This window comes from Carcharhinus amblyrhynchos, chromosome 19 (assembly GCF_965287045.1).
Source record: "Carcharhinus amblyrhynchos chromosome 19, sCarAmb.v2.hapA, whole genome shotgun sequence".
NCBI classification, from domain to species: Eukaryota; Metazoa; Chordata; class Chondrichthyes; order Carcharhiniformes; family Carcharhinidae; genus Carcharhinus; species Carcharhinus amblyrhynchos.
In genome coordinates this window covers 46,443,684-46,470,720 of record NC_137342.1, presented here as the reverse complement: position 1 = coordinate 46,470,720, position 27,037 = coordinate 46,443,684, and the positions used below count along the sequence as shown (strand labels likewise).

Genomic DNA, 27,037 nt, shown 5'->3' with positions numbered 1-27,037 from the left:
TCTATACCCATGTAACTATTTAAATGCTTTTTAAAAGATAAAAATTGTACCTGCCTCTACTACTAGCTCTGCCAGCTTGTTCCAGAAACTCACCTTCCTCTATGTGAAAAAAATTGCCCCCCTGGACACTTCTGCAACTCTCCCCGCCCACATTAAACCTATGCCCTCTAGTTTTAGACTCCCCTACGTTTGGGAAAAGATATTGACTATCTACCTTATCTATGCCCCTTGTTATTTTATAGGCCTCTATAAGGTTTTCTTTGACTGATTAAGCTCAACTTACTGCAAACCACAAGTCCATCTGAAGCAACCACCGACAGAAAGCTGAGGGGCTCATGAAACATGTTAAGCCAGCTGAATTTGACAAGTTTTTAAATTGGATTTGTTAGGTTCACCTATATAAAAAAAAAAAAATATCCATTTGCTTCATGGGTTTTGTTAAGCAGTCACTTCTACAAACTTACTTTCACATATCCCTTTCAGTTGCCCTGAAGTAACCTTTACAATACGCAAATCCCTTGGAATGGCACATATTATTATACATGTTCCTGGAATTACTTAGGCTTCTTTTCATATATCCATTTACATTCAGCTGACAGACAACGTAGATTGCTGATTACTGTGCTTACCTTTACTAGATTTTAAAATGGCAATTGCTTTGGTATCTTTCCTCGTTCCTGTTCAAAATTCAGAGCACCACCTGTGCCAGCAACTTCACTTCTCTGCCACTTCAGTTGTAGTCATGATGTGGAGATGCTGACGTTGGACTGGGGTAAACACAGTAAGAAGTCTCACAACACCAAGTTAAAGTCCAACATGTTTATTTGATAGTAAATGCCACAAGCTTTCGAAACACTGTTCCTTTGTCAGGTGACTGGAGAGTTCTGATCAGAACTCTCCACTTACCTGATGAAGGAACAGTGTTCCGAAAGCTTGTGGCGTTTACTATCAAATAAACCTGTTTGATTTTAACCTGGTGTTGAGACTTGTTACTACATCAATTGTAGCTCAGCTGAATGACAGTGTTGTGGCTTCAAGTCCCACCCAAGGAGTTGAGCACAAAAATCAAAGCTGTAGGGTAAGATGGGTACAGAGGGATATGGGCCAAGCGCAGGCAATTGGGGCTAGCTTAGGGGTTTAAAAAAAAGGGGCAGCATGGACAAGTTGGCCAAAGGGTCTGTTTCCATGCTGTAAACCTCTATGACTGTCATTCCAGTGCAGTACTGAGGAAGTGCTGTACTGTGCAAGGTGCTGTCTTTCAGATGAGGTGCCTCTGCTCTCACATGGGCACAGAAGGTCCCAAGGCACTGTTTCAGAAAAGATCAGGAGAGTTATCCCTGGTGTCTAAGCCAATATTTCTTAATCAACGTCACAAAAACAGATTATCACATTGCAGTTTGTCCTGTGAACAAATTGCCTGCCTCAAATTCTCCAACAGCGACTTCATTTCAAAAGTTTTTTTTTACTGTAATGTACTTACAGACGTCCTGTGGCAGTGAAAGGCATTAGTCCTTCTGAATCATTCTGTATCGCTCTCATCTTTATCACATGATTCTAGCCACACCTCTGTGATGCCACTCAATATTTGTATTTCCTGCTTATTCCTTGCACTCATTGAGTTAGTAAATAAAGGAGCAATTAGACTTAAAAGATAAAGATCTGTTATGCACACAGGAGGTGTGGTACTGGATTGGATTATGAAATTATGAAAACTGAACTTTCATTTCCTGAAGGGAAAATCTGTAGTGAGAAGACAATGTGGCATGGTCCAATGTAACCACTTTCTTCATTATCCTGCAGGGGTTTACAAAAGGACTACCGGACAGATACGGTTAATGGAACAGATGTCCAATGCTGGTTCATCCACAACAGCGGAAAAGGCTTTATCGATGGACATTTCAAAGATTATCTTGTTCCACACCTTTACAGCTTCTTGGAGCATCCATGAATGCTTAATGAAACTGTAAAGGTTAGAAGGACAGACAGGAAGGAATAAGAATCTGCAGCATTGAAAAATAATTGTAGACTATTAATGAAAATGAGTTTTATTATTAAAACTGTTATTAAAGATATAGTCGCAAGAACATTCCCTTGACCCAATACAATCGTTTTTCCACTATAATACTATTCTACAACCCCTTCACATACTTTTGACTCTCTTGCTAATGTAACCATTTAAACACTCATTTATCATGCTTGTTAGTTGACAGTCAACGATATATTACACAGGTCTTGTTCTACTGATATTCCAGATTTCCATACACAAAGTTGCATAGCAACGTGAAAGTGAAACCTTATTTTTGCTGTGGATTGTTACAAATTAAAATTTCCAGTTCACCAGCTCTTGAAATTGTAAGCAGAAAAATGCAATGTTGGTTTTGGCTGCAATAAAGTAAGGGTTTCAAAAACAAATCAAGTTGGTTTTTTTTTTGCTGCTATTTTATTAACCCAGAAATTAAGGTTTTCCAGGTTTCAAAAAACATTAGTGCTTTGAATAATTTATTCCACACACGGTTCAAAAAAAAGGAAATATTTGTATCTTCCCAAAAAGCTACAGGAAGGTTATTTAATTATGTGGAGATACCGGTGTTTGACTAGGGTGTGCACAGTAAAAAGTCTCACAACACCATTGTGTAACCCTCACCATTTGGCCTGGGCTTGCAAAATCCTACTGTCCACGCTTGAGACAATTCACACCTCTTTAACCCGTCATTATCCCTCTCTCCACTCGCATTTTAAGACTTGATTGCCTGTAAAAGATTTGCATTCCAACCATTATCTTGCAATTAAGTGTGTGTCTATATACACTGTTTGTGAACCCAAGTCTCCACTCACATGATGGAGCAGCACTCCAAAAGCTCATGCTACCAAATAAACCTGTTGGACTTTAACCTGGTGTTGTGAGACTTCTTACTCTGTCTACCCCAAACCAAAGCCAGCATCTCTACATCATGACAATTGTAGTGTAGGATGAACAAGAGGTTTCGCAAATTTTTTAATCAGGACTGCGATTTTTTCAAATGTATGACTGACGTTCTCAAATCTTTAAACACAGTGTAGGTAGCAAATAAAGGCAAAGGTCAACGCAAACACTATCTTGTTACTTCTGCCTTTACAATGTGGCATATACCATCATTTGTTTTCAGGAAATCTCCACTGGGACACATGTCCAATTTATAAACACAATTGGTTAGGTCATTCCATTGTGTATGAGGGGAATCTACAGTAAAGCTGCTGTGATCACTAGGTTATTATAATGCAATTGCCTCACCAATTCTGGCAGGGCTTGTGGATGCAGAATGTTCAAACTGCTGTCCAGAACAATTGTTATAGCTACATGAGTGGCTGGAAAATAACAAAGTCAAAATTCATGTTTTAAGTAATTCTGTCCTACAATGTCACTTTATTTTTAGCATCCCTGAGAAAAAAGAAAAATATATGGACATGAATAAGCTGCATGGCTAGATATATGGTCCACAAGTTAGGGTTAGAATCATAGACACACCTACTGTGCAGGAGGCCATTTGGCCCATTGACTCTACACAAACCACTATCCCACCCAGGCTTTATACCCATAACCCCATGTACTTATCCTGGTTAGTTCCCCTGACATCAATGATCAATTTAGCATGGCCTCAATCCACCTAACCTATACATCTTTGGAGTCAGAGGAAACCAGAGCACAGGGAGGAAACCCTGCGCAGACACAGAGAGAATGTGCAAACTCCATACAGACAGTGACCCAAGCCAGGAATCAAACGCAGGTCCCTGGCGCTCTTGGTTTGGTCAATATATGCACATATAAACAAGCTGTGAATGAATGCATACCTGGAAAGTTGAGTCAGAGGTTTACAGCATGTAAACAGGCCCTTCAGCCCAACTTGTCCACGCTGCTCTTTTTTTTTAAACCCCTAAGTTAGTCCCAATTCCCACATTTAACCCCTATCCCTTTATATCTATTTTACCCATGTAACTGTCAAATTATGGATATTCTTCAATATCCACTCAGTGTACAGTGGTCTCCATTTGACAGCTGGATGTTGTTGAAGGGACTAATTGCAATTAATTGGAGGCTGAAGTTAATGAAGATCAATGGCATAATCAACAGATCTGATTCCAGAATGCGCAATGAAAAGGAATATTAAATACAGTTCAAGGTTTGATTTTATAACTGCAAAAATAATCACAAATACTTACAAAATAATTTTTTTATTTTTTTCTGTTCAAATATATAAATTAATCACAAATTTTGACTAATGCGCAAGTCCCTGTACCACAACACAAAGCGTTTAAATAGATTGCTTCCAGTAATTATATTAAACAAGAAACATAATGCATACACCCATGCCCTCTTGGGGGAGGTGGGGAAGCAGACAAGTTCAAAATGTATATTGAAGTTAGGGATGAAAATGTTTTAAAACCCTGACACAGTAGAGTTTGTGTTTCAAAAATCAGTAGACACCAACATGATGCTTTGAGCTGTTAAATATTTCACACTATAATATTAGAAGACTGCTTCTCATGCCAGTTTTGAAATATCTTCATACTGTACACCTTCGATCTTCCGCCCTTGCAAAGGCCCCTACGAAAAAAAACAATGGATTAATCATCAACCTTGTTTAAAAAAAACAGTAAAAATCCCCTAGACAAAAAAATTCAAATCTAACCTAGAAAAGCTTTCCAATTCAACAAACAGACAGGGATTTTTCACCTCATCACATCACTTTGGGACTGTTCAATTTAATCTGCAGGAAACTGATGGCTGGCAAGCACAGAAACGGAAAATCCTGCATCTCATAAACAGCTTTGAAAGGTATGATGCTGTTTGTAAAATTACATGGCGGCAGGAAACTGACTTAGGATTCAAAAAAAAATCCAGTGCAATGTTAAAATTTACTTTTCACCATTGCTATTCTTATCATCCAAGCCTCGTCAGGAACCAAGTTCTTTGTGAATTGTTTCGTGTTCATTAACTCATCAATATCTGTAAGCAAGTTAGTAGCTCAAAGCAATTTCTTCAATGGATACATGACACTGAGACAATAGCCAGTCCATTAACCATTTTCCCGTTGGAATGAAAATATGTACTTACAGAGTCTATGATTACTGTAGCACTGAAGTTCTTCTCGTTTATAGAATCCAAAATGGCCTCATTTCCTCGGTAACCACCATTCACCACCAACAATTTCTTCCCTAAAATAGCAGGGGTTCGATAATAATGTTTCAGCCATTACCATTAACACCTAGGTTTCCATAGCTACCATCAATCTTGCAGGACAAATATAATAAAGAAACGTGAGTTTACCAGGTGCTGGGATAACCGTCTCCAAATGAGTCTGGTCAACTTTCAGTTTGTCTCCGGAATCAATCATTTTAATAATGGCAGTGTACTTTTCTTGAACTTCCTGTAATGTGAGGTGAATTGTACTCCATTAGTCACAATTTATAGAAACCCTACAGCACAGGAGGCCATTCAGCTCATCAAGTCTGCACCGACCACAATCTCATCCAACCTCTATTCCAATAACCCCACATATTTACCTGCTAATCCCTCTAACATTAGGGACAATTTAGCATGGTCAATGAACCTATCTCGCACATCTTTGGAGTTTGGGAGGAAACCAGAGCATCTAGAAGAAACCCACACAGACACGGGGTGAATGTGTAAACTCCAAGCAGACAGACAGTGACCAAAGCTGGGAATCAAACCCAGGTCCCTGGAGCTGAGAGGCAGCAGTGCTAACCACTGTGCTGCCCTAATTTTTTCATTTAGCTTTCATAAGACATAAATTTATCCATTGCCTCTCACAAGGTGAAAGTGTTTAATATCTAGTCAAGTATTTTTGAAGTGTAGTGACTGTAATAACATAGGGAACATGGCAACTAACTTTCACACTTCAGTGTCCCAGAAATAGTGATATATGATCAGAATCTTGATTTTAGATGGTAAATCAGGTATAAATATTGGCTGGGATTCTAAGAGTAATCCCTGTTCTTCGCCGAATAGCACCACGGAATATTTTATATCAATCCTGAGGGGGAAGGTCAGGATCCTGTTTAACATCCAATCTGAAAAATTGCGCCTCTGACAATGTCGCACTCCATCAGTACTGTAACTCAGCATTAGCATAGGCTGTGTGCTCAAGCTTCTGGAGCGGGACTTGAACCCACAACCTTCTGAGTTATGAGTTAACAGAACTACCAGTGACACATGTAAGTTCCTGTAAACAGCCTAGCAACAAATCAATTCCAGCCTTATCAATACAACTAAATTTGAAATATCCTCAATCATCATTTTAGGGAGTCAGTGTTTAGTTTTGCTTAAATAAGCCAATTGAGCATCTTGAATTGATTGTTCTGATGTTAAGTAATTGATCCAGTAGGATAACGAGCTTTGTTATCCAAAAATCCAGCAGAACTTCTCACTGCAGCTCAGGCATTTCGGTCCAAATTAGATGGCCAATTAGGGACAATTTAGCATGGTCAATGAACCTATCTCGCACATCTTTGGAGTTTGGGGGGAAACCAGAGCATCTAGAAGAAACCCACACAGACACGGGGTGCATGTGCAAACTCCAAGCAGACAGACAGACAGTGGCCTTTACTCCCACCACCATGACATGGAAAAAAAGTGGGTCTTATCATAATGATGAGAACTTAATTAGGTGATCCAAATATATCAAAAAGCTGTAAAACTGTCAGGCAAGGGACTGGAAGATGAAATTATTCTCTGGTTTGCCTTATTCATTCAGCAGAATGTGAGCAGCAATTAATCAAGGTTCTACAGTGCAAGCTCTGCAATTAACAGCTCAAGCTTTTTATGGAGTCCAAAAATACACTTTTCCTTACCTTTATCACTGCTTTCTTCTTGTAATATTTTTCACCAAGTTTCTTGGTTATTAACTTAACAACTATTCCCTGATAAGACAGAAAATAAAACTTATCAATTGAATTATCAGGGGCTCCATCAACATTTTACCCCAGTTTCGGCTGCGCAGGTGATAAATGCATGGGATAAATCAAAAACACAATTCAGCCATATTTAGGTGATCCACATGATTTACAGAACCGCCTCAAAATTTTTACAAAAGCAAGATCACTGCAGATGCTGGAAATGTTCAACAGGTTGGATCTGTGGAGACAGCTGCTCCAGTGAAAGAACTGAAACACAGGGCGGAATTCTCCCCTCCCGCCCACAGTGAATCCAACGAGAACCATAACGTCAGCATAAAAACAGTTTGAATTTTCCACTGCCAATGAAGCAATGCCATTTGCATCTCATGAACGCTCATTAAAACAGCTGCTTGCCAAAATCTCATCAGGCCTTCCAATCTTATGTCCTGCCATTGGCCTCAAACCTGTGCGAAAATGTGTGGCACAAAGGGGACCTCTGTTACAAAAGACGTTTGGCAGGAGTGCAACATATGTAGCCACCTCCCAAAACGCAGCACCATTCCTTTGTGCTGAACAGCACTCTGCTGGGGCAGATGGGTTCATGCTCTCCAGTCTATGCGGATCTGATTTTTATGGGCAGCACTGTACTGTTGGACTCATGGATCATCTTGTTTCATCAACGGATCAGTTCCGTACCCGGGATTGGGAAGTTTTGTGGGAATCACTTCAACGGATCAAAGATTAATCAGGGGTTGGGGTGTGAGGTGAAGGAGGCACCACCTGGCGAACATGGCCAGGGGGAGCCTGAGCATAAACAAAAGGCTAGGGAGGACAGCGGAGGTGACTCGCCATTGAGGGTCTATCATCAAAGAGTCTCCTACTTACAAATGAGTGAGACACAGTAGGTGCTCCTGCGATTGTCCAGAGACCTCATACATCACATATGCCACATTCTTGAAGACCAGGCGCCAGGTGGGGTTGCAGGCTTCCTGTTTCCAGTGGCTTTGTAGGTGACAGCAGTACTCAATTTAATCTCTGGGGTCTTTCCAGGGACCAAAAAGGGACCTGTGCAGCATTTTTTGGTCAGCGCCATGTTGCTGCATGAAGGAGGTGACCTTTAAAGGATGGCTCATTATGTCAGGTTTGCTCTGCCAAGGATAACCAGGCTCAAAGATTTCACTGTCATCTCAGGCTTCCCAAGAATGCAGGGTGCAATAGGCTGCACCCACGTGGTTATCAGACTCCCTCCTTAATGTTTATAAATCACAAGGACTGCCATTCCATCAATATACTACCAGTGTGTGAGCATCACAAGCACATCCTGCACGCGTTCACATTATTCTGGGAGTTGCTATGCCTCCTACATCTTCAGTCACATGCAGGTGTCTGGGATTTGGGAGGAACCAGAACCTGTGTAGGACTGGTTGCTGGGGGATAAGGACTTAAACACTAGCTGAAGGCTCCGGTGCATTGCCCTCAGACTCGTGCCAAGAAGTAAAATGCTGCTCACAACACTCTGATGTGGGTATGCCGGCGTTGGACTGGCGTAAACACAGTAAAAAGTCTGACAACACCAGGTTCTAATCCAACCGATTTATTTGATAGTAAACGCACAAGCTTTCGGGGTTAGTCCCTTCGTTCAGACTTTTTACTGTGGTCACAACACTCTGAGCAGATCAGGAGTTCTGAAGATGCAACTGAGATGCCTACACTGTTCAGATGGCTCTCTGCAATATGCACTGGAGAGGGTTTCCCACATGATCAGTTTGTTGTGCCCTTCACAAACAGGCAATGCAAAACGGTGATCCTTTGCCAGAGGATGAATTGGAGAAGGATGACAGCTCATTGAAAGATGAAGATGAGGTGGTGCAGGAAGTCCAGGGGGCGTCAGAGGGATGGAATAAGTGTTTTGATGCAGGAAGATGTAGGAGATATGCCAGTGATACATTAATACCCGATAGGTTCCAGAAGTAAAAGTTAAATGAGGTTATCTGGAAACACCTACCCTAGCTCTCCAAGCCATTCTCTGTAATCTCAGTGGATAACCAAACTATTACTGTGAGGGCAGGCCTTGCAATCACACTTGGGCATTCTGACCTCATGAGTTGCTAGGATTTGATCAGTGACCTGTTAAGGTGCTCACTCTGACAGAGGAATAACAGCAATGTGAGACAAGACTTGATGCTTTTGATGCCATGAATACAAACACTGATGTTTGTATGAGATATGGGGCAGCCTCGATATCTCACCCTAAAGTGTATGTCTTAGGTTCAGACATTAACAGTGAGACCACCAGATGTCGCTACAGTATCATTAAAGATGAGCCATTACTGTCCCTTGACATGTCCATTGCTGTCCCTTGGGGAATAAGGTTCAAATCTTTCTTATCATTCTCAATAAAGATTTAAACACACCTTCCTAACAACACACAAGGGAGGTCAGGACACCAATTGCACTGAGGGTGACATCACACAGATCTTCATCTTTCAATAGGATTACTGCTGGGGTGGGGGGGTGTGGGTACAGGCAGAGGGGACTTTCTGAGCAGCTGCACACCCTGCGAGTGCCCTGAATGAACACCCATGAGGTGTCTGCTTAACATTCATCCTCCCTGTGGGTGCCAAATGGCTCTGACCTGACTCCTGTAGCAGATGGAGGCACCTGGAGGGAGGTCAAGGTGCCCTGTTCCCATGTAGCCTACATCCTCATGGTGCCCACCAGGTTGTGAGACCATGGAGCACAGAGCTGGGTGCAAATACAGCAATACCTGCTGGACCAAGGTCTCCATGGCAGTGGCCAACAATACCATAGTGGCCTCAGGGCGTTCGCCTGTTGGAGCCACAACATCGGACAGAATGTGAATGAACTCTTCCATCGCTCATTCACTCTAGCCTGAGTGACTCATGAATCTCTGCCTGATGTTTCACTGTCTGCCTTTGCATTTCTACCAGTGAGCTAGCAGCTACTTCAAGAGATTCGTCAAATGTCTAGGGCTGAGCAGACAGTTGCTATCCAGTAGTCCTCCGAGTGCCTGAGATTTGGGGCTGTGTCTGACTCTGACTGCTACGGGAAAGTCAGTGAGGTGTTGTCCAGAAATTGACCCCGAATCTAAACTAGAGCTATGCTACACTGAGATGTGTGTCTCCGCTGGTGGGTGAATGCTGTGATGGACCTTCCCAAGCTGCCTTGTCCTCAGAAGTGGTTTGGGAGCGTTGCCTGCTGTTCAATTGCCTGGCTGGACAGGATCTGCTCGTGCTGGCAAGCAATAAATGACAGCTTTAGTGGATAAGCTGAAGATATTTCTCAGTACATTTGACTTACTTTGATTGCCTCAATTTGATGAAGTAATGGTGAGATAATCCATACTTGATTGTTGGGAGTGACCAATCTCCTTGTAGGCACAGGAGAGGTCCTTGTCCTTCCCAATCAGGTCAGCAGCAGTTTCCTCACATTTGCTGGGAGCAATGATCTCGGTTATTCCTCCTGCAGTTTGGGCTCACTTTCCTGCGTGAGCCAGCTTGGCTTGTTTGAAGATGCAAGAAACAATGTGATAAGAGGGAATGGAATAGAGACTGAACAAAACGCATGCCTTGCGAGTTGAATCCACCCCAGGAAGGACAGAGAATGGAGTGTGAGCAACTGGCAGATGTGATGATGGTTACGTGAAAGCATTTGTGCAAGAATGAGTGCTGATATGCGACTCTCCGCTAAAGGTTGTGAGGTCCTTGAAGAGAGTCATCGTTTGAACACATAATGCCATGATGATAATTTGATACTGCAAAGAGTTGAGAGGGGGAGGACTTCCCTTGAAGTGCAGAAGAGGTCATTCATCCATTATTGCACTGCGTTGGGCTTCTGGTGCGGTTGCCAGCCACGCAGATCTCTTGGACAACAGTTTCCCAGGCCACAGCAGCGAGGTTGCTACGCTTCCTGGACTCATCCCTTGGGTAGAGGACATGCCTTTGCACCTAGCCTCCTCGAATCAAGGCCTCTAGGACCTGAGGTGGTCAAAATATAGCGCTGCCTGCTGGCATTTTGCTTCTAGGTTCCGGGCATTTGTCTGGTGAAGATGAGTGGGCTGGAGACCGTGAGATGTGCGTGTTGGACTGGTATTTAAATATTACGCTGGAATCTACAGACCTCTTAGCTGACAGCAGTCAGACAAATCAGCTCCCGATTTGCCATACATGCCAAGTGCAAAATCTGCACGAGTTTCTGCTATTCTGGCTGGCGGGTAGGGTGTCACCCAGTTGCCTGGCACGGCACTTAGCCACAAAAATAGAAAATTCTGCCTGTTAACTCTGTTTTTCTCCACTGACGCTGCCTGACTTGCTGAGTACTTCCAGCATTTTTTGTTTTTATTTAACATTGCTCCACATTTTTGTGTTAGGATCCAGTCCCATCCAACAATTTCAGCACTACTGTCATAAGTTGTGGATGTGTGACTTTGATTTCTAACAGAGTGATTGGATTTCACTCATCACGACTAATGAGAGGCACTACACCACAAGGGAGAATAACCAGTCCCTAGAGTTAACAATTCTGTGAAAACTTTAATTGTCCACTTTCTGTTGTAAGCTTGTGACAGCCTTCTTACGATAATCAAGTCCCAGCTTAGCGAACGCTCCATAGACAAGCAGATCATGAATGGAGGCCTGGAAGAACATATCCATAAATCTGCTAAGGATCATTGATAAGTCATTATCTTATTATAACTCAGCAAGTTAAAATTCATTTGTGCTACATTTAGTATTTCTGATTTTTGGAGGATGTGATTCCACAAGGTTATTTTTCCATGTAAAATCGGTCTTAGGCAAAGGACAAGTAGGTTGCTAATGGCAGCCAGACTGTTTTATAAGGAACTGCATTATGATCTTACACAAAAACAGCCAGTGTTACAAAAAACAGATTCCATTTTATGTTGGCCAGACATGTGTAATTGTACTAGGAATGTATAAGAACGAGAATTACTTTCTGAACTCACAGTGTGAAGCCAGTAGTCTCTCCTGAGGCTTCTCTTTTTCTGCTCTTCGAACTAAACATAAAAAGATATTCAAAATTATGATTCTAAACTCAAAACTTATTCACCCTACCACTTAAACCTATTGGCTAAGTGAAAATAAACGCAGCAAGTTGGGGAAACCTTCTACCTGAGTATATTGTAGAAGTGTGAAGATTAATGATTAACAATGGAGGACAGCTGGCATATTCACTTGAAGCTTCCAGTATACATCATGTGCGGCATGGTGGCACAGTGGTTAGCATTGCTGCCTCACAGAGCCAGGGACCTGGGTTCAATTCCCAGCTTTGGTCTCTGTCTATGCGTAGTCTGAATGTTCTCCCCGTGACTGCGTGGGTGTCCTCCGGTGCTCTGATTTCCTCCCACAGTCTGAAAGATGTGCTGGTAAGGTGCATTGGCCACACTAAATTCTCCCTCATGTATCCGAACAGATGCCCAGTGTGGCGACGACGGGATTTTCACAATAACTTTGTTGCTGTGTTAACGCAAGCCTACTTGTGACACTAATAAATAAACTTAATAAACTTAACATGCAGAAAGCTCATGGAGAGTCAGTAGACTGAGGGGAGAGAACTAGGAAAGTTTCCAATGTGAATGAGAACAACAGGGATGTGATCACTTCAAGGCAAGTAGCTGCAGAAGGGAAAAACTTCTACAAGTTTTAAAAAGGTTCAAATTACATTCCAACCTGTTAACATGCTTTGGCAAAAGTTGGAGAATGAGGGGTTGGGTTTGGGGGTGGGGGCGGGGTGAGCAATATCAAGAAAAAACTGAAGTGTAAAGAAACAAAATGCAGAGGCATGATACAATATCTGGGGGTAACTAACAGAGCAGCACATTACCAACTATTTGTGATTCACCCTCATCAGTCTAACATTCCTTGATTGTATTTGCATAGCCAGAACACTATTGCGATTCTGCAAAACATTTTAGTGTGAGAATCCACACTTCCGAAAAAAAAAGAAATGCACAAAAATATTTACAAAACATTCATCAAGCCCCTTAATCTATCTTACTCTTCCCCATTAACTAATTACTCCCATATTCAACTGCTAACTGGTAATCTTGGGCAGAATGATGAGTGACCCAGTAGAAACTGGAAAACTGTGCAGGTGCTTAAATAATTTTTGGCACCTTTATTTTAAAATCGCAATGATGTTCCCACCTCTTAGCTGCTGGCTAATCAAGTGGAGCTGATCTCTGCCATTATAACACTAAACTTGCATTAATATAGCCCATAAACATATCAAATCAAACAAAAATTTGACACCAAACCATTTAAGGATATATTATAGCAGGTGATCAAAAGCTTGGTCAAAGAGTTAGGCATGAAGAAGTTCCTTTAAAGGAGAAAAAAGTGGTAGAGAGATGGAGGGAATTAGGGAGAGAATTTCCTGAACTGAACAGTGGAAAGTTTCAAGTCGGGAATAATGGGCTGCAACAAACCCAAAAATGCCTGCTCTTCATTCAAACAAACATTCAGAACTACAAAATCAATTACTGGATAACAGGAGCAAAAGAGTGAAACACACTACAGTACTCTACCTCCATGATCTCATCCAGTGCAGATTTCTTCTTCTTGTCCTTTGTATCGGAAGAGGTGTGGCCCAATTCCTTTCGTTTTACTGAAGCTATTGTTTGCAATGCACTTGGTCCCAGAGTACTGAAAAACATGCACGATACAGTTTGAGTATTCTTTTGTAATCAACTGGCTGTCACCTCTCCATTCCCTCACCCTCCCTACCCACAGCTAGAGGTTAGGTTGCAGACCACACTGAGATTCAGACAGAATGATATTAGTTGACTCTCCTGTACAGTGAGGGCAACAGTCAAAATTTTCTTCATGGACTTGAATGGACATTTCAAATGAATAACTTGCAACAAATGAAAAAATGCCCATCTAGCTCACATGGTAAATTTTTGACATTAATCTTTCACATATCCCTTCCTTTCTCATTTGTATTTTAAATCTGAGCAAGTTCATCCAATGTCCAATTAGCATATGAATAACTGGAATAGCATCTTCATTCACTGCAGTGAGTTTACAGAATAAATTCAACTGCAATTGATGAGTGGTATTGCACCTTACATTGTGCAAAAACTTATAGCTCATGGAATAAAAGGGACAGAAGCAACGTGGATACAAAATTGACTGAATAACAGGAAACAGTGAGTAATGGTCAGTGGGCATCTTTCAGGTTGGAGGAAGGTTTGTAGTGCTGTTCCCCAGGAAGATGCTATTGGGACACTTGCTTTTCTTGATATATATTAATGATCTAGATCGTAATATGCAGGCGATAATTTCAAATTTTGAAGTATTGTAAATTGTGAAGAGGGCAGTGCAGAACTTCAAATGCACAAAGTTGGTGGAGTGGGCAGATAGGTGGCAAATGAAGTTCAAAGCACAGAAATGTGAGGTGATGCAGTTTGGTAGGAAGGACATGGAGAGACAAAACAAAATAATTGGTAAAATTCTTAAAAGAGTGCAGGAGCAGAGGAACTTTATGTGCACAGATCATTGAAGGTGGCAGGAGAGGTGAAGGCTCTTAATAACCGTACAGTATTCTGGGCTTTATTAATAGGGGCACAGAGTACAAGAACAAGGAAATTATGCTGAACTTATACAAGGCACTAGTTGGATCTTAGCTGGAGAATTGTATACAGTTCTGGCATCACACTCTGGGAAGGATGTGAACACAACGGAGAGAGTGAAGGAGAGATTTACAAGAATGGTACAAGAGGTGAGAAACTTCAGATGTCAGGACAGATTGGAGAGGTTGGGATTGTTCTCTTTGGAGAGAAGGTTAAAAGGAGATTTGACAGATGTCCAAAATCATGAGAGAGCTGGACTGAGTAGATAAGGAGAAACTTCCTGCTCGTAAAAGGATTAAGAACGAGAAGGCACAGATATAAAAGTCTCAAAAGAAGCAAATGTGATGTAAAAAAAACTTCACACAATAAGTGGTTTGGGTCTGGATAGCACTGACTGTAAGTGTGGTGAAGGCAGTTTCAGTTGATGCACTCAAGAGGGCATTAGATGAGCACGAACAGAAACAATGTGCAGAGATGCGGCAAGAAGGCCAGAAAATGGCATTAAGTTATGCTCATTTGGAGAATGGGTGCAGGCATGATGGGCCAAATGGCCTCCTTCTGTGCTGTAACAATCTGTGACTTTACTCAGTTTCCTGAAATTCACGGTTAGTTATTCAGAAGAAAAGCAGATCGTTGACTGCAAAAGACTGAAAGAAAGTTGTAACGATTGGATTACTCTGTTATTAAAATGCCTCTTAGATGTTAGTGTATCATTAGGGGACAGGGAAGCAGCAGAGGGAAGAACCAAGAGGAAGAATAATTACGGACAGCTGCACTAGCTATTATCTGCCTTAAGATTGTTGTCGCAGAAGCTGTGTTGCCAAGTTGCCTGTCCAGCGAGGAGTGAGATAATTGTGAAGATCAGCATTTCAATTCAAAGAAAGAATGCTATTAAAAGCATGGACAAATGATACAATTAAAATATTTATGAAAGAAAATATTAAACGATTGATCCTAAAAATGTAATGTTAGAAGGGCACAATTTCTTTAGTAAAATATATTTCTTTTCTCAGTTAACAGCCATTTTACACTCAAGAACCTACACAAAAAGGTGTCAGAAAAATAAACATTTTTGTTAAGTCTTTAAAGGGCGCATTAGTAAGTTACAACAAAACAAAAAGTTTCCTTACCTAGATTTAGGAGCAGCAGTTGCTGATGAACATTGTCCTTTGTTTAAATTAAAGGCAACTATAAACAAAAGAAAGAAATTAGACTTTGGTTGATGGTGATTTAAAGTGCTAGAAATGTGTGTATGTAATTTAACCCTCTTATTGTAATGAGTCAAAGCACAAAAGCATCCTAAAATATGGGGAACTTTCATAATTAATTAAAGTTACAAAAACATTCAGAAGAAAAAGCACATACTAAAGTAATACACTAAGAGTACACTAAGAGATTTACACTAAGAGTACTAACTATGCTGCAACATTTCAAACAAAATAGTTCCGTAGGACATTGGAAGTCAATCCAAAAATAATGCAAATCAACTCCTCCAGTTATAATTAAACTGTAGTTAGTATATGATCAAAATTGAGGGAAATAATGGGGCAGCATGGTGGCACAGCGGTTAGCACTGATGCCTCACAGCGCCAGGGATCCAGGTTCAATTCCAGCCTTGGGTCACTACTTGTATGGACTTTGCACACGTTTGGATGATTTCCTCAGGATTCTCTGGTTTCCTCCCACTGTCTGAAGATGTGCGGGTTAGGTTGACTGGCTATGCTAAATTAACCCTAGTGTTGCTGGATTACCTAGAGTGAACATGAGGTGTTACCAGAATAGAGCCTGGGTGGATTATGGTTGGTGCAGACTCAATAGGCCGAATGGCCTCCTTCTGTACTGTAGGGATTCTATGATTCTAATGTGCTGGATGGGAGGGAGGTGATTCATCCAATATTTATTTGATAAAGAATTAAACTCCAAAACTTAAAAATGCTTTAATTCAGGAATAGCTTGCATAGAATTTACCGAAAAGTAGCCAAAAAGCAATAAGAAACAGACAAAGAAAAATAAGTAAAGAAGTTCTAATTTCAACCTTAGCTCCAGCAGTTTACTTAGCGCCTGGCCCTTGGGCATGTGCTTTGTACCAATGTTTAAACATATGCATTGATTATGCAGCATAGTTTCTCATCTTTAAGAAATAAACAAAAACATTGCATTGATGTAGCACATTTAACATGGTAAAACATTCCAATGCACTTCAGGGGAATCTAATCAAACAAAATGTGGCATCAAACAATAGGAGATGCTAAGCCGGCTGTCAAAATGCTTGGAGTCAAAGTGGCACAGTGGTTAGTACTGCTGCCTCACAGTGGGTTCAATCCTGGCTTTGGGTCATTGTCTGTGTGGAGTTTGCAGGTTCTCCCCATGTCCTCATGCATCTCCTCCAGGTGCTCTGGTTTCCTCCCACAGTCTGAAACACGTGCTGGTTAGGTGCACCAGCTATGCTAAATTCTCCCTCGGTATACCTGAACAGGCACTGGAATATGGCGACTGGACGATTTTCACAGTAACATCATTGCAATGTTAATGTAAGCCTACTTGTGACACTAATAAATAAACTTTAAACTAATAGAGACATACAGCACAGAAAAAGCCCTTCGTACCATCAAATGGGTTGAATGTTTTAAGGACCATCTTAAAGGAGGGGAAAAAGGTGAAAATATTTAGGAAGGGAAATCCAGGAACTCCTCATTTAAAACATCTTATTTGGGGCTGAGATGAAGAGGAATTTCTTCACCTAGACGGTGGTGAAATTTTGGAATTCTCTATCCTAGAGGTCTGTAGAAACTCAGTCATTGTATATGTTCAAGGCAGAGATCAATAAGATTTCTAGCTACTAATGGCATCAAGGGATTATGGACATACCATGGGAAATGGCATCCAGGTAGTTGATCAGCCATGATTAAGTTGAATGGTGGAGCAGTCTCGAGTGGTTGAATAGCCTACTCCTGCTCCTATGTTCCAAGGAAATGCATCCACAGGTTTTTTGAGAAGAAACCATTTAGTGACATTTTACTGGCATAGTTAGAGAATACAATCAGTATTCGAATGGATTCTAGGTGGCTGAAGTACAATTTTCAGCTGACCCAGGAGGGAAACAGATAAAATGTGACGAATTGATAGGGATCAGATAAATTGAGTCAAAATGAACTCAGTCAAAATGGTTTCAGATCTGATTCTTGCAAATACCAGCAAAAGTGCCATTCGGGGTCCTTCCATTGGATCTAACAACATTCTGCTAGGAAGGAGAAAAATTAACCTTGGTTCCTGCTCCCAATTGTTGTGTAGTACATTCTCAAGGGGAGCATGTGCCACATAGACACAGGTGGAGAAAAGAACGGTTACAACACCTCTGTACTTTCAGGGACAATAGGATTTTTGACTGGGAGTGAAAAGTGATTAAACTCTCAGGTTACAAAGAAATGAAGATAGAATGAAGTGCGATACTTGAAGTTAAGAGAACAAAACTAAATCCTCACACATGTCACAAACATACCTTTTTCTTCCTCATTTTCTCTTTTCAATTCTGTAAAAACTGGAACATCCTAAAAAGAGTGAAACAGTGAGCATGTTTCTTACATCAAGAACTTGCAACCATATAAATACCTTTAGCAGAGTAAAATGTCCCATGGTGCTCTATGGCCGTGTTATGAAACAAAATCTCACACATAGCCACATAAGGAGACATTAGAGCAAATGACCAAATGCTTGGTAAAGAGGTAGGTTTTAAGGAGCCACCCAAGGGAGTGGTCAGGAGGCAGAGCTGAGGGCTTACACAGCTACCAATGGTGCAGTGGTTAAAATAGAGGGTGTATTAGAGGCCAGAATTGACAGGTCTCTGACATCACAGAGGGGTGGAGGAGTTTACATAGATAGGGAGGAGCGATACACCATGTGTGGGGGGTGGGGAGATTTAAAAATAAGCATGAGAATTTTAACACTGAGGCTTCATTTAATGGATAAACAAGACTTGGTGGAACATAGGCAATAGAATTTTGAATGACCTCAAGCATACGGAGGGTACAAGATGGAAATTCAACAAGGAGTGTGCACTCGGCCGGTTGTACTTGGATGGTTCTTGGGTGTAGATCTGAGAGGCGCCCAGTGCGTCATGGCCGTTAGTGGATGCTAATTCTGGACTGGTCAATGGGCAACACGTCAGCTCAGTGATTAGCACTGTATGCTGGGCAGCAATGTCTGTGGGAGTTTAGAACGGAGTTGAGGAGGAACTTCTTCACTCAAAGGGTGGTGAATCTCTGGAATTCTCTGCCCGTTGAAGTGGTGGAGGCTGCCTCGCTAAATATTTTTAAGACGCGGGTTGATGGGTTTTTGATAGGAGAGGGGATTAAGGGTTATGGGGAGAGGGCGGGAAAGTGGAACTGAGCAGCGACAGATCAGCCATGATCTTATTGAATGGCGGGGCAGGCTCGAAGGGCTGGATGGCCTACTCCTGCTCCTATTTCTTATGTTCTTATTTTCTTATATAAAATACTCAACTCAAGGGGCAACTGCAAACTACAAGAGGATGTTTCGTTATGAATTTGGATCAACATGTAACTAGTTGAGACTGGATTGAACATTCTATTTTGAGCCACACCAAACAGGCTGCACATTTTATATGTGGCGTAGAGATTCCAAAGATTAAAACACTTTGCTTTTATATTTTCCACTTCCTACAAGAACATCATTTCTCTCCCATCACCAATAAATTACATTGAACATGGTGGTTCTAGATTAATTAACTCATTGATTAATGGTGTATTTGCTTATCTGAATAAAAAGAGGCAATTACAAGACTAATACAGGTGAAGAAGGTTATTCAGCCCATTAGCGAGTTATTACCTTCAGGAGAGGAGGGTTGAGCAAAGAGAGAAAAATGGAGGGGGAAAGAAACAAAAAGTGCTATGTGACAAGCCAATATTGTGAAATATAATTTACATTGGTTGTGAAAACATCAATACTTGTTTTATTAGTTTCTCAAAATACAATCTGATACAAATAATCAAGTTATTTTTCTAAATAGGGTTGAGTTTACTTTCAAGATGAAGAGTCACAAAGCAAGCATTTCCATCAAAATATTGAGTTACTAGTAAAAGTGATAACATCAACGGATTCAAGTGACAGCACTTCCAAAGGTGTTCCCCGGTAGTTCTAAGGCTAAAGTTAAATTACTGTTCATTAATTACTGTCCTTAGTACTGTAAGCAGCTCAAAGGATTTCAGATGCAAAAAAAAGGACAGTAAGCAAATAACAGTGAAATGAGAAGCTGTAGCAGAGACACGGTTGAAGAACTAAGTTTTGTAGAGACTTCTGAAGATGGGGACAGTGGTAACGTACCAATTTAGAAAGACTTCCCAGAGGGAAAGAGCAAAACAGTTGCCACTATAAGTGGAGAAGGGAAAGGGAGCATAGAGTGTAGAGAGATGTTAGACCCAGGTATGAGGATACATAGCTGTATACAAGGCTGGTAGAGAATGCATTGTAGAATGGGAAAGGCCATGGAGGTATTTGTATACAGCAATAAACACTTTGAATTAATTGCATTATAGGATGGCAAGAAGCCAATGGAGAACAGAATCAATGTGTTGTGGAATAAAGTATATGCATCTATCTATACTTTATTGGAATATTGGATAAACTGAATATATGAAAAAGGAGAATGCAAGGTGATAGCAAGCAGTGCCTGGAGGAGTCCGTGCTATTAAGAAGCAAATCCAGAGCTGGCAAATGCATGGATAAGGGTCTCAGTGGTCTTCAGATGAAACAGAAATAGAGGTGGACAATGCTGCAGAGGTGGAAATAGATGATCTTGGTGATGGATGGAATAAAAGAGAGAGAATGGCAGCTAGGCTCAAGGTTAGATTTCCCTCAAGTTTCCTGCCATCTGGTGCAGATGAAGGAGATGGATTGAGGAGTGGTTGCGGGTGTGGATGGAGACAGGTTTAAGATGTGGAATTTTTGAATGGGTGGCTGTGAATTTCACAATGTTAAGTTGATGTTGGACACATGATCATGTCACACAATGATAGCTATGGAGTCAAAAATGATGACTACAGGAGCCAAAGCTGTTATTGGTTAAAGTTCACCAGTATGTGAATGATATTAATGAGGGAAACAAGTAGTTGAGGAATATGAGAGAGCACAAGGATGGAACCTTGGAACACTTGAGAACTGGCCTTGATAGGACTGTAAACCACTGCAGATAATATGCTGCGTGCTTTGGAACAGGTAACATGAAGGTGGACCACAAAGTGAAATATAATAATGATTGCCAAGTACAAATGATCAACATTTTACCTCCTCTTTCCCTTCTTTTCCTCTCCGAACCAGTTCTTCAATAAACTTGGCATTTCTTTCCTCATCATCCAGCTCTTGCTTCTTCTTTTTCTCCAGTTCCTGTTGTCTACAAATAGTTTCAGGATCTCGATCAATGTATTGAATATACCAGCCCTTGGGTGTTTCATCTACTTTGCAGTAACCTGAAATTGAATGCAATGAACTTAAGCTATGGTGATCAATATGTGCAAGCTTATGTTCAATAATTACAACTGCCTGAACAGTAATTTATAACACATGGATCTCAAACAGCTCAGCTAATCAGATTTGATGCAAAAATAAACGTTTTAAGTTTATTTTAGTGTCACAAGTAGGCTTACGTTAACAATGAAGTTACTGTGAAATGTGATGGGAGATGCTTCATTTCAACTTGTTTGCTTCCAGCTATGATTCTTGGAATAAATTTCAGTTAAACTTTAATCCAATTCTAATGCACTATTTATCTGCAATCTCCATTTTTCAGTAAAGGTGGAGAAACTTGGGTCCAAGCACCATAGATTGTGAAACTAATGCAAAAGGGCAATTTTTAATTAACTGAAGATATTGAGGAGAAGCACAAATAATTAACTCAAGAATAACAATCACACAGAAATCAGTCACCTTCTCTGCCTAGCCATTTGGTGAAGTCAGTCAGCGTTTCCCACATTGTCGCATTCATATGAACATGCTCCCGGTGACTGATGTATTCATTGTAGATAACATTGTTGTGAACACGTTTGGTTCCTGAAAAAAATTAAATCATATATCTTACTATCAGAAAAAATGAATATTGTAGTCACAGAAATCATTGGATCTATCTTTATCAGTAAGAAATTAAAACAAAATCCCAAACCCATATGGCTGACATGATATGAATACAGGTGGTATCAAAGTGTAGCACCTAATTTTCCACCCATTCCTGGTATTCCATGTATGGAAAAATCCCAAATGCAGATAAATTGGAAGAGGTAGACAGCAACAAGTAACCATCCTTCGCCACAAGGGCAATCAGATCAGGAAGGAAGCCACTGCTAGTCATTATTGCGCATTAATATCTGTTCAATAATGGCACTGATAGCACTATAGGAAGATTATTTACATTTTCTGCAAACTACATAATATGGTGCATCATGGGAACACTGATGTGGCATGAAGAAAATATAAATGTCCTAATAAAGATTAACTAAAGCAGTATTCACATTTTCTACAGCACACTTCTAACATCATCAGAGGAAAATGGGGTAAATGTCATCATTGTATCAAGAGGCCACATAATGTCAACTAACATGAATGAGCAGACAGGCTGGAAAAGAATGGCAGGCCAGTGTGTAAGTTCAATTTCTGGGAACAAATGATGTACTGCGGAGCAATGCTAATATCAATATAATCTTATTAAAACAAAACATAGAATCTACAGTGCAGAAGGAGGCCCATCAAGCGTGCACAGACAACATTCCCACCCAGGTCCTATCGCCATAATCCCACATATTTACCTCGCTAATTCCCCTGACACTAAAGGGCAATTTAGCATGGTCAATCAACCTAACCCACACATCTTTGGATTGTGGGAGGAAACCTATGCAGACATGGGGAGAACATGAAAACTCCACACAGACAGTGACCCAAGGCCAGAATTGAAACCGGTCCCTGACGTTGTGAAGCAACAGTGCTAACCACTGTGCCATGCCGCTCAAAAAGAAACAAAGATGAGCCAGCATCAAATGCTGATCAAATTTATCAGTAGCTCACTTAAAATTTGATCCAAAAAGGTTGTTCACAGCATGAAATGGGCACAAACTCACCAAAACGTCTTCGGAGTAGCTCAAGAAATTCATTGCGGAATTCCCTGGAGAGGAAAAGAAATTGTGGTCAATGTCCCACCATGGCACTGTAACATTTGACATCTTTTCAAAATGCCACAGAGTCATAGAATAACAACATATAGCACAGAAGGCGGCAGCATTTGTTCCACTGGACTTATGCCTGCTCTCTGAAAAGACTACCAAGTTGTACTATCTCCTAAATTACTTTTACTGATAGCCTAGCAAACGTTTCCTTTGTTAAGGAGAGTTACAATTACCTTAAGATTACCACTGAATCTACTGCCACCAACCGAACAGGTAATTTATTTTGACTCGGGACAATTTATTAAGTAAGAAACAAATCTCATCTCAGCTGGCACCTTTGCCAATGATATTACTTCCAGGCTCTCAATCTCTAATGGGATATTACACCAAACAATTGCATTGCTTTGAAGTAATTGAATTGAACCACCACACCTCAAGTCCTATGGCTCCAGCACAAATTACATTAGTTTGGCATTCGCATGGAACCTGGGAGATCAACTATAAAAGGCAGCCTCACAAAGGCAGATCAGCTTGTCATCAGTTACACTGTACATCAGACCAATGTAAAGATTGGTCAACTTTTTTAGCAATTCAAACATTAAGTTAAACGATAGTGCGCATCTTTCTCCAATTACAGGACCTTGCTGAACATGCAAGATCACTGTTTTAAAAAAAAAAGGACTTGGGTGAAATCCATTGATTGTGTACAATACTCCTTCCAGTTTCCAATTCACTTCAGGCTTATAAGCCGAAGAGTGTGATCGAGCAAGAAATCTCATGCTGAGGAAAGTAATGGTGCAAACTCAAAGGAATGGATGTCTTTTCTGCATGCTGCAATATTCTAAGATGTTAAAATTTTAAATAAAAACATATACATTATTGTTTTATTAAATACAGACCCTGTTGTCAAATTGATTATCCTGGTAATGTTGGAGCAGATGTAATAAATTATTTTACGGAATTGTAATGGGGCAGGAAAGGACAAAAACATTGGAATAAAGGAAGTTCAATACAGCAAGATGGGATAGGGCAGGGGGGTGTTCCAAGAAATTATATTTTACTTCAAAGTTAAAACCTCATGCATCGCCTAAAAGCCACGAGTTTCAATACACAATATCACACTGAGCACATTTAGCAGAGGGTGTTAAGGTGTCACACTGTACATACTCTGAAAAGTAGTCCATGAACTGCTGTGGGTTCTCTGATGCCAGCAGAAGCTGTCGTTGATGAGATTCTGACATGCAGTGGCATTTGAAACCATTCTGGAATATAACAGCAATCACAATATTAGCATATCTACATGTTCCAGGGAAGAAAAGGCCATTCAATTATCTGCTTTCTTTCTGGTGAAGTCTCTCAACATACAAAATGAATCTCTGCATATGCAAGTTTTTGTCTGATTTCGCTCAGAAACTATTCAATTGTCCAATTAGCTGTTTGCCACACATTTGTACACTGTCTATGAAGTCTCCTCTTTGTCAAGCAAGGAAAACATCCCGAATAAACAAACCTTCTTTATAGCTCAATCATTTTAAACCCGATACGAATCTTGCAGTCCTTTGTTGAATCTGCTTTAATATCATGATATCCCATATGCAGTGTAAGAAATCAAAACTGGTCTCAATTCAAATGCAGTCATGCTCAGCCAGATAGAATGTGAAGATCATTCTTTTTTAAAGTTGATCTATTAGTGTCACAAGTAGGCTGACGTTAGCACTGCAATGAAGTTACTGTGAAATGATTTATGCTGTTGTGCATTCTTATATTTTGTTTGTTTCTCTATTACCTGGGATATTGGGTTATTGGTACCACCAATGTCTATATCAATATTCTAAGGTGCCTTTCTTGTTCTGAAACTTCTCCCTCCAGTATTCATGTTGCCCTGTCTCATGACTTCACACCTATTCATGTTAAACTGCTCCAGCCCACAATTTTATCTGTAAATCTCTATAGTTGTGTGTACTAATGACACAATTAGCTACAACTTTCATGTAGACAATACCTTTAATTTAATCACCTTTGAACTGATTCCAGTTTAAATCATTTTTAAAAATGACCCATATGCCCAAAAAAAAGTGTCGCATATCATGTAGTATTTCTCAATGTCCTTATAAACCCTCTCCCTCACCAGTGTCTCAGTATATTTTTACAATATATGACAACCAGAATTGTACACAAGACTCCAAATGTGGTCTAACAAAGGCTAATAGCTTGACTATTTTTCAATTATTTCTTTCTAGAAATACACCCTAACATTTGATTTACTTTTGTATGGGTGGCACGGTGGTTAGCACTATTGCCTCACAATGCCAGGAACCAAGATTTGATTCTGGCCTCAGGTCATTGTCTGTGTGGAGTTTACACATTCTCCCCAGTGTCTGCATGGTTTTCCTCCAGATGCTGCAGTTTCCTCCCACAGTACCAAGATGTGCAGGTTAGGTGGATTGACCATTCTAAAAACATAGGGTGTTTCATCCGTATTCACAAGGACAGCAAGTTCATAAAAAGAAACTAAAAGATTTGTCAAACAATCCTGGCAGTCTTCTTCCTATGATCAATATCCCAAAATTGATATGTTATTCTCATTCTGTCCAACTGCCCTCACATCCTTTCCCAGTCAAACACTCAGGGTGAAATTTGACTTGGGCGAGAAAACAAGAAGCACATCTATGACTATTTAAATCCTCCGCCTAATATTTAGTTTCATTAAAATCAATGGATTGCACAATTCATACAACAGGCAGCAATAGCAATGTTGTCCACTGTCCATGCCCACTAAGTTGAATTTCAGTTCCCCTTTCTTTGGGTATCTTTTTGCACACTTCCTTGTGCATCTCACCAACTGTTCACTACCACAGCAATGACTTTGTTGTTGCCATTTTGTCTTGCATACACTTGATAAATCAACATCCACTGGTCTCTGGAATACAGACTTTGATAAAGAAATTAATTCTCATCTCAGTTCTAAATGGTTGTCCTTGTTTATTGATTTCCAAATATTTTCTTAGCATCTATCCTGTCAGGCCATTTACAAATTTTCATAGGCTCGTAGAATGGTTGCAGCACAGCCTGTTAAGCTCCTCAGAGCACCAGCAACAAACCCCCTCCCCCTGAGATTTTTCAGCATTTTCTGTTTTTGTTTCCAATTTACAGTATCCACAGTAAATTTGCTTTTGGCAATATGACTCTCCTTTGGAACTGCTTCCAGGGAACGTTGGCCCAGTTTACTTGAGACTCCTCATCAGACAATCAGCCCAGGAGACAGCCGAGTGAACCTTCCTTGCAATCCACAGTGGTTAATACTGATATCTCACAGCTCCCAGGACCTGGTTTCAATTCCAACCTCGGGGTAATTGTGTAGAGTTTGGACATCTCCCCCAGGCCTGTGTGGGTTTCCTCCTCGGTCTAAAGATTTGCAGGCTGACTGGCTGATTTGTTGTCTGATTTCAAGAATGAATTAGATATAGCTCTTGGGAATCAAGGGGTATGGAGGGAAGGCAGGATCAGGATATTGAATTTGATGATTGAGCATTATCAAAATACATGGTGGAGCAGACTCAAAGGGCCGAATGACCTACTCCTACTTCTAGCTTCTATAGCCATGCTAAATTGCCCCTTAGTGCCCTAAAATGTTTGGGTTGGATGTATCAGCAGGGTAAATCACAGTAACTTCATTGCAGTGTTAATGTAAGCCGTACTTGTGACTAATAAACAAAGTTTTAAGCATTACAGGGATACAGTGGCAGGGGGCCCTGGGTAAGTTACTCAGTCAGAGTTGGTGCAGACTCGATAGGCTGAATGGCCTTCTTCTGCACTGTGGGGATTCATTGTGTAATTCACACAATTGGTGGCGGTGGTGGGATGGTACAATGTCTTTTCTTTGACCAGGCCCCCAATCCTTTAAAAGACTCAGAGAGATAAACAGGCCCTTCGGCCCAACCCGTCCAAGAGGCCAGTAGGGTAGGGGAGGGGGGGGTCAGGCCACTCCAGCTGGCTCACCTCGTCCCGACACTGTTTCTGACACATTTGGCAGTACCATCGCAGCTTCTGCAGCCCTTTGGATTTGATGCGGTTGGCGATGGCTTTGGGAGTGAGGAACTCGGCTTTTCCCATCGCTGCAGCGGCGGCCTGACTGCACGGAGCGCGCTGACCTCACCGCTTCCTGCGTGCTTCCTCAACCACGACAAACCGCCTCTCGACTGCTTTCACCATTTCATTTCTCATTCCCTCCCACTATTTCTCGACCCCCTTCGGTTTCGCTGGATAATAAAACATGGAGAGAGGAATTATTTATCGCAGGTAAATTCGGTTGGAGCGGGTTGCCGCGGGGTTTTCTGGGAGTTGTAGTTCACGCGCCTGTCGGGCC

General features: G+C 41.0%; 2 protein-coding genes across 2 annotated transcripts in view; one reads left to right on the top strand and one right to left on the bottom strand.

Moving 5' to 3' along the window:
* Window positions 1–1,948, top strand: part of itih2 (inter-alpha-trypsin inhibitor heavy chain 2) — a 79,718-nt gene extending 77,770 nt beyond the window's left edge. The window contains exon 21 of the mRNA XM_080207908.1: window positions 1,801–1,948. Within this exon, the coding sequence (XP_080064034.1) occupies window positions 1,801–1,948 (148 nt within the window). The remainder of the gene's footprint in view (window positions 1–1,800) is intronic.
* A 2,245-nt stretch (window positions 1,949–4,193) lies between these two features.
* kin (Kin17 DNA and RNA binding protein) lies at window positions 4,194–26,998 on the bottom strand. Its single transcript, XM_080207711.1, has 13 exons — window positions 26,671–26,998; window positions 23,839–23,933; window positions 22,627–22,670; window positions 21,446–21,568; window positions 20,807–20,988; window positions 18,006–18,054; window positions 15,637–15,694; window positions 13,460–13,577; window positions 11,879–11,929; window positions 6,850–6,918; window positions 5,306–5,405; window positions 5,093–5,193; window positions 4,194–4,582 (listed from the first exon to the last, which is right to left on the bottom strand). Exons 1-13 carry the CDS (start codon window positions 26,782–26,784, stop codon window positions 4,520–4,522), a joined length of 1,167 nt encoding a protein of 388 aa, XP_080063837.1. The 5' UTR covers window positions 26,785–26,998; the 3' UTR covers window positions 4,194–4,519.
* Window positions 26,999–27,037: the final 39 nt, after the last annotated feature.